The sequence below is a fragment of the Canis aureus genome, chromosome 3, assembly GCF_053574225.1.
Source record: "Canis aureus isolate CA01 chromosome 3, VMU_Caureus_v.1.0, whole genome shotgun sequence".
In the NCBI taxonomy this organism is placed as follows: Eukaryota; Metazoa; Chordata; class Mammalia; order Carnivora; family Canidae; genus Canis; species Canis aureus.
Genome location: NC_135613.1, coordinates 56186964 through 56195942, shown reverse-complemented (window position 1 = coordinate 56195942; position 8979 = coordinate 56186964). Strand labels below are relative to the sequence as shown.

Here is an 8979-nt window from a genome sequence, read left to right as displayed (position 1 = left end):
GCGGGGATCTGGGTCAGCCCGATGGCAGATGAACCGCTTCGCCGGGGAGGTCCGCAGGCGGCAGCGGCCCCGCGCGGCCAGTCCCGGCACCGCAGCGGCCCGGCCTCCGCCGCGCTGCGGCCCCGGCGGTCCGACTCGGGAGGGGACCTTGCTGGAGCGAGGCCGGGAGAGCGCAGGCGGCAGCCGCGGGGCTGCCCCTGTTTTTTCCCGGCGCGCGCCCGGGGCGCTGCGCTTGTGCATGCAATCAGCCTGGGTTTCCAAGAGCCTGGACTTCCGTGGGTAGATAGCTCTTATAGGCAATAGAGCAAGCAACAGACAAGAGCCCGGATAGCTCAGTCGGTAGAGCATCAGACTTTTAATCTGAGGGTCCAGGGTTCAAGTCCCTGTTCGGGCGTTCGCTTTTTCTCCCCCTCTCAAGGAGCATAGATCTCTTCTTGTATATCTATATTCTTTTAAACAAAACCAAGGGGAAAATAAATAAATAAATAATTAAATAATAAATAAACAAAACCAAGGGGAAAAGGATCGTGAAAGTGCTGTTACATAACTTTATTTTTTTGTTACATGATTTTAAAGAAGAGATATGATAGTAACCCCGTCAAGGACTTTAGTTTTCAAAAAGTAGAACGAATGACCGTGGAGGGAAAGTAGAGCTCTTTTATGATAATTTAAACGCGCTAGTAGGCACAATACAAAGTAGAAAGAATCACGTGAGATTAATTTTTTGAGACTAATTTTAATAACAATTTCTTTAACCCAATGAAATCTTATCATCCTAACACGTGATCACTATTTTTAAATTATGAATGGATCTTAACAACCTTTTCAGTAAGCCCCGTGTCTTCTGAGGATGGTGCGGATTTTAAACGTCACAGCGCATCTCAATTTGTATTTCAGGTGCTGCGTAGAGGTGTCCACTGCTTCCGGCAGGCATATTATTTTCTTCTTTTGTCTCCTATGAATGGCAGGATGGGAGGGGAGGGAGCCGCGCAGACCAAGAACTTCAGTAATATGTGCACTCCCAGAAGCAGCTTTCCCGAAGTTGGTTCCATGGTGTAATGGTTAGCACTCTGGACTCTGAATCCAGCGATCCGAGTTCAAATCTCGGTGGAACCTTGCATTTTAGCCTCTACCCAGTACCCACTGGGCTCTGTTATGTATCAGCCTTTTTTGTCTCTACTGGGTACCCTCTGGACTCTCTTACGTATCAGATGCGTACGTGAGCAGCTTTTGTCACCCGAGTCTGAGAAGGTCAGCAAACGAAGGTGCTGTCGTTTGAGCTTTCAGGACCTGGGCACTGGAGCCCAGACACCGTCAGAACACTCGGTCAGCACTTACAAAATTAGCAGATCGTTCTAGTTTGGGGAGAGAAGGATGCTTTTTGAGGATGCATCATACAGCGGAAGTGCCTTATGCAGAATGGAAGGTCACTTTGGCAGCTCCCACCGCGTCCTGGCTGGCACCTACTAGGCCGACCAGAATGCCAGAGAGGAGAGGATGGTGAGTCCTCGTAAAAACAAGGAGCTTACATCCCCCGGAGGAGAGGGTCTTAGGAGTTCTGGGGTGCCCAGGCCACCAGAAAAACTCCATCCTGGCAGCGGTGGGATTCGAACCCACGCCTCCGAAGAGACTGGAGCCTAAATCCAGCGCCTTAGACCGCTCGGCCACGCTACCTGCGTGGAAGAGAGTCCTCCCCGTAGTCCTCCTAAGAGACTAGAGGGGCGAGACGGGCTCGCGATACTTGTGCCTGCGGGTCAGCCGGCCTTCTTTAGAAGCCGCAGAGTGGTGAACAGCGGGCGGCGAAGCCGACGGAGCGGAGGAAGCAGAGACACACCGGTATTTACAACCGAACGAGTTTATTTCCACGGGGGGGGGGCGTATCTGGGAGTGGGGTGCGCCGGGGCTGGAAGCATCCCCCAAGAGGGCAGCCGGAGCTCTGGGCTCGCTCGCTGCAATTCGGTTATGCTCTCTCCCTGTCTCTTCCACCTGTGCGCGCCCGCAAGCCCGCGCGCCTGCTTTGGGCCCGCTGCCGCTCGGGAGCAGGCCTGCGACGTCCCAACCACGCGCTCTCGGCACGCCCCGCCCAATTCCCTCGCACCCCTCTCCCTCCCCGCCCCTGCGCCCGTGCTAGTACCCGTAAGCCGTCAGACGCCGCCGCCCGCCAGGTGGCTCTGTGGCGCAATGGATAGCGCATTGGACTTCTAGTGACGAAAGAGCGATTCAAAGGTTGTGGGTTCGAATCCCACCAGAGTCGATTTTATTTCAATTTTTTTTTTAATCCCCCTTCCTCTTTATCCGGCTCTTCCTTAAAGGCTCCCATCCCTTCTCCCCTACCCTATTTCAGTGTTTTCCACCTGGTGTCAGCTCCAACCTCAGTCTCCGCTCTGCTCTCTTCTTTACTTACCTGTCTGCCCCGGGGCTTGGGCCATGGAGAGCAGGACTGGGGGGGGGGGGGGAAGGGAGGGCGGGAGACAGAAGGAAAGGGAGACAGAAGTGGGCGTGGACGCCGACATAAAGGCAGGCCCCTGGCTCGGGGATACACGGGGATTTAATAACCACTTTATTCCATGCACTAGGGACTCGGGAAGGGGCTGGGGCTGGGCCGGGGGCAGAGAGGGTACAATCCTAGACGCAAGGGGGACAGGGAAAAGGGACAGGAACCAGGGAAATATATATTTATATAGATACTCTAATATAGACCACATCTCACCCGCGCGCTGCGCCCGCGCGCCCCTCCGCCCTCCCCAACACCTGCTCGCCCCGACGCCCGGGTCCCTCTGCTGCCCTCGGGCTGGAGTCTCTACCTCACCCCCAGCCCCCGCCCCCACCCCACCCCCCCAAGCTCAGGGCCAAGGTCTCCAGAAAGCGGGTGGCGGGGGCGGCGGGGCCTTGGGCGCCCCGTCTTGTCTGTGCGGCGGCGGCGGCGGCAGCAGTCCGGTGAGGGGCGCCGGCACGCCGGGATCCCCGGCGCGGGGCGAGCAGGGGGACGGGGACCAGGCGCAGCGCGGGCTACGGGGGCCCTGGTGCACTGGGGGGCGCTGGTGCAGCGCGGGGCCGGGCGCCGGGGCGGCGGGGTCCAGCGGAGGGCGAGGCGCTTGGGGCCTCGGATCTACCGGCTCCGGCCGGGGCGGCTTGGGGCGCAGGTAGCCGTGCAGCGCGGAGAAGAGCTGGGCGCGGGCGGCCGGGCTGGCGTCGTGCGCGAAGGCCGCCAGGCGAAGCAGGCACTCGCGGAAGCCGGACAAGTAGCAGCTGGCGAGCGCCTCGGCGTCCTGAGCTGGGGACCGGGGAACCCCTGGAGCCGCGGCGGCGGGTGCGGCCGGCGGGAGGACCGGCGGGCAGGGCGGGGGCCCCGCAGGGGTGAGGGGAGGGGCGGGGCGCAGAGATACCGAGGCCCGACAGCCGCACAGACAGAGACAGGAAGCCAGATGGACGGACAGAGGGAGCAAAATGAGGGAGACACAGAGACAGACACGCGCGGGCGTTATTAACCTCGCCTCGGAGCAGACCTACCACTCCCCAAGCCCCCCCGTCCATCGCACGGTCCGCCCCAGCTACCCCGGCCCGGGCCTCCGGGACCCCCCCGCCCGCCCTCCGCGGCGCCACCCCCCCGCGCTGTACCCGGGGGCTCCACCCGGCTCGGCTCCCTCAAGTAGCCCACGGCGAACTCCAGTATCTCTGCTTTCTCCAGCTTCGGGTTGCGGAGGTTCTACAGACGGGAGGGGGGTTGGGCGCAGAGACAGAAAGGGGTGGGGAGAGAGGGGGGAAGTGGCAGGGGGAAGAAGGGAGGGGGGGATGCGGGAGCTGGGGGTGCCCCCCGATCGCGTGCGCGCGCTGCGCACGGAGCGCGCCACCAAACGCGGAGTTGGCGATGACCAAGAATGGTCCTGGGAAAACCTGGAGACCACACCGTCCAACCCGAGGGGATGAAACCAGACCCCACAGTGTGAGGAGGGGGGTTTGAAAACCGGCAACCCCCGGGCCTGAAGTTAACCACCCTGCAGGCCGTTCTGAGGGGGGCGCGGGGGAAGAGGAGGAGGGAGCATTTACAGACCCAGACGTGGGAACGCTGACCGACCCTGGGAGTGAAATTTACAGAGCCCCGTGTGAAACTTACAGACCCGAGGGGCGGCCCTGAAGATCGCGTTCTGAGGGCGACAGGGGGCTCTGGGATGGGATTCCAAGGGCGGGACTCGGGTCAGGATGCCTGGGGGCCTGGGTCGCCAATGCAGCATGTGTCCCCCACCCCCGTAGGAAAGCCATGGGACGCGAGGACCCGGGTGCTGGGGGCCGTCCGGGGCCGGCAGAAGGACTGACCTGGTCCCGGGTCCGCTCCAGCAGCAGCAGCCTCAGCTCTTCCAGGCTGCGGTTGATGCGGTCCCGGCGCCGCTTCTCCACCAGCGGCTTCAGCATCTGCGACCAGCAGGAAAGGAAGAGCGGGCCGACCGGACCGGGGCTCAGCGCGGCCGCGCCGGCCTTCGGGTCCCGCGGCTGGGATAGTCCCGCCTCCGCCCCCACCGGAGCCTAAGGCCGGGCCCCTCGGGGATCCCTCTCCGCTCCCCCTCCCGACGCCCCTAGGGTCAATCAATGCCTGTAGCTCGCCTCCTCTTTCCCGGGTCTCGTCTCGTCCTCCCTCCTCCCCTCTCTGTGTCTCTCCTTCTCTTTTCTCTCTACGTCTCCGCCTGGTGCAGTCTCTGTCTCAGTGGAGAACTTTGGGGGGCCCTCTTTGCGCCCAGACACGTGGGCCGCAAGGTGCGGGCTCTGAGTTGGCGGCCCTGAGTGTAGAAAGGGGGATAACCAGCGCAACTGCGCCTCCTATTCCCCCTCTAACGCATCTATGCAGTCACCTTTCTCCACTGGTTCTAAAATCTTCCGCCAGGTTTCAGGCCTCTGGAACCAGTGCCTTCAGGCCTTGTCTATAAGGCTGCCCTGGGCCAACTCTGGGCACGCGTGGAGCAAGTGCCTACCCCCTCGGCTTTTTGTTGCCATCCATCTCTGTGCTCCCCTGGCTTATTGAACTCTGACTCCGGCCCCTCCCACACCCTCCAAGCCGCAAGGTGCCAAACCCCATTACCCAAACCCAAGACCTCTACTTCTGCACCCCAGCAGCTCCTGCTCTGACCTGACCCCTTCATCAGACGTCGCAGCCTCCTTCCCAGCTCTTTGCTCCTTGGGTCCCCCCACGCATCTCTCCCCTCTTCCAACTCAGCGCCCTCTCCGGGGTCTCAGGGACGCTGTCCCCTGACCAGACCAGGGGCCTCTGCTCCCTCCTCTCCCGCCTCTCACCTTGGGGCCGTCCCTATTCTCCGCTCGATCCCGAGTGACCATCGCTCCTCCGGACACTGGTGTGGACCGAGCCCCTGCCCGCCTTGTGCCTTATATCTCGCCGGCCCCTGGGTTGGGGGGGGGGGGTTGGTCCCGGACCCGCCCCTTTCGGCACCGAATCCCGCCCGGCGCTACCCCGGGCACGAGGCTCCCGGAAAGGGGAGGAGCGCAAGGGAGAGGAGAAGGCGTGGAACTGCCTGGGAGTGTGGGAAATGAGAGGCCAGTGGAGCACCGGCCGGTTTGAGGCCCTTATGGCTGTATAATGAGGCGGAACCCAGCTGAAGGGAGGAGGTTATTAGGGAGAGAGGGAGTTGAAGTGATTTGGGACAGGACTTAGGAATGTTCAGAGTCCACCCCCCTCCACTACCACCTCCACCACCACCACCAGTCGCAGCTTTCTTAGGAGCTCACGGTTCCCCCCACCGACTCTGAAATAAAAGTTAGCACCCCTCAGCCTCCCAGTCTGGATCATATGCACCTTTCCCCAAAATTCACCTCCTAATTGGGTAAGGGTGTCATCTGAATGTGCTGGGTGAAATCTAATTCAACTGAGGCTCTGTCTGTCCGGAGGTGAACAAGCCCATTGGCTCCATCTAAGTGAATCTTCTTCTATTCCCACAACACTGCGCGCACTGGTCTAGGCTGGGGTGGTTCATACTGACATATGCACCAGATGCCCAGCTTAGCTCTCCAGGATCTAGTGGAAAAGACGATGTGACATCAAGTCGCCAGTATAGAAGCAGAGTGAATTAGGTGCTGGGGAAAGGGTCATACTGACGGGTGGCTGCACGGGGGAGTAGGGGGACGGGCCCTCAGGGAAGAGGAAGCAAGGCTTTGAAGCCTGGGCAGGACGTGGGGACATCTCCCCACGTAGAAGTATTTGGTTTTTTTTGTTTGTTGTTGTTGTTGTTGATTGAAGTATTTGATTCAAAACTAATTCTAGAAGATTCAGGCCAATGGCTTCCAGGACACCTGACACCAGTAGAGCTCCGGCAACTTGCTCCTGGGGACCCCTCCCGCCCACAGTGGGGCAAGGGGCCGGCAGTCTTCCTAAAGGGACAAGAAAGAGATACGAAAAATGATCAACACCCACCTCAAGCCAAGAACATGACCCTCTGCAGAATGATGCGTGAACACCTGGAGGCTTCAGAATAAAGTATGAGTAGATAAAATCAGAGATTTCACGGAACAACCAGACTGCCCAGGACAAGGACACAGGGAGACAAGTTTGCAGACTGCGACGGAAGATAAGCTGCCGAGTCCCAGCTGATGAGGCCCTCAGAGCCCTCCCAGGGCCTCTCCACACCTTGAGGAGATTTTTGTTGTGGTGGTGGTTGTGGTTGTTTTCACGGAGCCCTCCTTGCCAAAGCCTGAGCCTGGAGAGACATAGACTTTGGGGTGGGTGCTCCCATTTGGGATCAGGGCCGCCAGCACATCCCACCTCCCCCTACCTGAGCCAAATGGGAGCGCAGATGTGTGGCCCCAACAGCCCCCCGGCCCCCCTCCTTGGGAACCTGCGCTCGGGCTGAGTTTTTCTCACCTGCACGCGAGGCTTGGGGCCCCGGGCTGTTCGCACCCGGGTGTGGGGCCGCCCCTGGCCATATGGGGCGACTTTATGGCCGGGTGGCCGGATCCGGGCGGGAGGAAGGATGGCCTGGCGCTCCACCCACGTCAGCTCCTGGGAGCACTCCTTTGCTGAGCCCTGGGCCTATACCTTCTGCTGGACCAGTGTCCTCAAGCTCAGGTAGGGCCACCAAGAAGACAGTTACTACTTGCATTGGTGGTTCAGTGGTAGAATTCTCGCCTGCCACGCGGGAGGCCCGGGTTCGATTCCCGGCCAATGCACTGACTTACTCCTTTTTTTCCCCCCCCTTGCCCCCAAATGGGAGAAGTCTGATGAAGTGTCAGAGAAGCATCTCCGTCCAACATTCGTAGCAAATATTAATCCTCAATTTTTTTACCCTGTGGCAGAGTTGGAGGCTCTGGATCCAGATCCGGATTCCCACATGCTCCCACTCCTGTCCTCCCACCCAGGGTTGCTCCTGCTGCCTTCCACACCCTTCCCTCTACGCCTCACCCCCCCACCCATCCTCCCGTCCCTGAACCTCCGCAGGCTTGACCCTGAGAAAGGCCACGCAGCTCGGATCCCTACCCCGGGGGGCCTCCCACCCTCCGCGGGGGCGGGGCGGGGCCCTCCTGGCCATTTCTCCTCCTCGCTCCGTCTATCCTAGTTACTATCCTCTCCGAAGCGCGCCTGCTTTTTCTAATCCGCGGGTGGCGGCCTTCCTGTGCGCCCGGCCGCCCCTGGGCGTCTCGGCAACGTCCGCGCGGCCGGGCTGGCGGTGCACCTGCGCGCGCTCGCCTCTAGCTCCCTCTCCCGCCCGCGCCACTCGGCTCCCGCGCGCCCCGGTCGCTCGCTGATCTCTCGTCGTCTCTCCGGGTCTCTGTCGCCTTCCGACACTCTGCGCTCCCACGCTCCTGCCAGGCCCCCTGGGAGGCTCGCTCACACCTCCTGGCCCCCGCCACCTCCCCGCCCGCCCCTTCCCGGCCGCTTTGATCCCGCACGCGTCGGGCCGGCGGGCGGCCGGGTCGCCCCCGCCAGCTGCCGCGGCCACTTGTGAGCGGGTAACGGGGGCGGGAGCGACCCCCAACCCCCCCGCCCCCCCCCCCCCCACACACACCGCGGCTTGCCGCGCTGCTGCCCGCTGGGCTCCTGCGGCCCGCAGCTCTGGTTCGCTGAGACGGGGTCTCTCCCTGGAGCTCGCCCTGGGCCTGCTCCGTCTCTGGTTTCTGCCTTCTGTCTCTTGCAGCCTGTTTCCTGGGGGTTTCCTATCTCTGGGTTGTGTCCGTTACCAGGGAATCCTCTCTTCACTGCTGGCAAGGCGAGAGTGACTTCCAGAAGGAAACTGGGCAACAATCTGGGCATCTGTCTGTCCTATTACTCACTCACTGAGGGTGCACTGGCTCAGGGCTCTCCTGAAGCTACACGATGGGGGGAGAGGAGACCAGAAAGTAACTAAGGAAGCAGAAAATCATATAACATGGTTATAAGGTTGAGGGAGAGAGGTGGTACAACCAGACAGGGCAGTGGCTTGAGAGCACAGTGCTATGTTATTCCGGGTGGCCAGAGGTAGCTTCAATGAAGTGGTGCTATTTCAGCCCAGCCCAGCCCAGGCAGACGAAAGAAACAGATGACAGGTACAGCAAGTGCAAAGGCTCTGAGGCAGGAATGGACTTTGCTGGTGGGAGCTAGAGAGTGAGTGGTGAGAACCAATGTCCTTGAGACGGAAGATTTGGAGTGCTGCAGAGATAAAAGGGAGAGGCAGGCATGTCCTCATCACACAGGGCTTTGCAAGCTCAGCAAGGACTTTGGATTGTACTCTTATGTGCAATGGGAAGCAAGCAGAGGGTTTTAATCCGTGAGGTCATGTTCACTGGCTTCTGTTTAAATGACTGCTTTGGTTGCTATGTGAAGAATGGAAGCAGAGAGAGCATTTGGGTTGCTGGAGCAGCATTCTAGGCAAGACATGGGTGGTGGCCTGTGAGGCAGAAACAGTGGAGACAGAAGTGAATGGGTTTCTTCTCCGTTTTTGGCTTAAGTAACTGGCTGGATGATGGTGATGCCTTTTACTGAGTTGGGAAACGCCAGGAATGTGG

At 60.4% G+C, this 8979-nt stretch overlaps 1 protein-coding gene, 1 long non-coding RNA gene and 5 other non-coding genes across 10 annotated transcripts; 5 read left to right on the top strand and 2 right to left on the bottom strand.

The window, feature by feature from the left end:
- The first annotated feature begins 321 nt into the window (after window positions 1-321).
- TRNAK-UUU (transfer RNA lysine (anticodon UUU)) lies at window positions 322-394 on the top strand. Its single transcript has one exon. It is a non-coding gene; the product is annotated as a tRNA-Lys (tRNA).
- A 650-nt stretch (window positions 395-1044) lies between these two features.
- On the top strand, window positions 1045-1116 carry TRNAQ-CUG (transfer RNA glutamine (anticodon CUG)). Its single transcript has one exon. It is a non-coding gene; the product is annotated as a tRNA-Gln (tRNA).
- Window positions 1117-1154: 38 nt separating this feature from the next.
- Window positions 1155-7168, top strand: LOC144310975 (uncharacterized). Its single transcript, XR_013376616.1, has 2 exons — window positions 1155-1836; window positions 4252-7168. It is a non-coding gene; the product is annotated as an uncharacterized LOC144310975 (long non-coding RNA).
- TRNAL-UAG (transfer RNA leucine (anticodon UAG)) lies at window positions 1593-1674 on the bottom strand. The gene has a single exon. It is a non-coding gene; the product is annotated as a tRNA-Leu (tRNA).
- On the top strand, window positions 2168-2254 carry TRNAR-UCU (transfer RNA arginine (anticodon UCU)). Its single transcript is given in 2 exon segments — window positions 2168-2204; window positions 2219-2254. It is a non-coding gene; the product is annotated as a tRNA-Arg (tRNA).
- HES7 (hes family bHLH transcription factor 7) lies at window positions 2844-8265 on the bottom strand. 4 transcript variants are annotated; one of them, XM_077892733.1, is made up of 6 exons: window positions 8004-8265; window positions 5818-6372; window positions 5284-5390; window positions 4315-4410; window positions 3619-3706; window positions 2844-3292 (listed from the first exon to the last, which is right to left on the bottom strand). In XM_077892733.1, exons 3-6 carry the CDS (start codon window positions 5323-5325, stop codon window positions 2844-2846), a joined length of 675 nt encoding a protein of 224 aa, XP_077748859.1. In that variant the 5' UTR covers window positions 5326-5390; window positions 5818-6372; window positions 8004-8265. The 4 variants fall into 4 exon arrangements, with proteins under 4 accessions (XP_077748859.1, XP_077748858.1, XP_077748860.1 ...); XM_077892732.1 differs by lacking the exon at window positions 8004-8265 and adding an exon at window positions 6863-7653; XM_077892734.1 differs by lacking the exon at window positions 8004-8265 and adding an exon at window positions 7475-7653 and having other exon boundaries at window positions 5818-6019.
- TRNAG-GCC (transfer RNA glycine (anticodon GCC)) lies at window positions 7097-7167 on the top strand. Its single transcript has one exon. It is a non-coding gene; the product is annotated as a tRNA-Gly (tRNA).
- Window positions 8266-8979: the final 714 nt, after the last annotated feature.

What these genes read in the sequence shown, in the direction of transcription:
- HES7 (XM_077892733.1), bottom strand. Translation starts at nt 5,325, where the DNA reads ATGGTCACTCGGGATCGAGCGGAGAATAGGGACGGCCCCAAG. An exon ending in AGAATAGGGACGGCCCCAAG is followed by an intron (nt 4,411 to 5,283) that starts GTGAGAGGCGGG and finishes TGCTGGTCGCAG; the next exon opens with ATGCTGAAGCCGCTGGTGGA. An exon ending in GAGCCGGGTGGAGCCCCCGG is followed by an intron (nt 3,293 to 3,618) that starts GTACAGCGCGGG and finishes CCGCGGCTCCAG; the next exon opens with GGGTTCCCCGGTCCCCAGCT.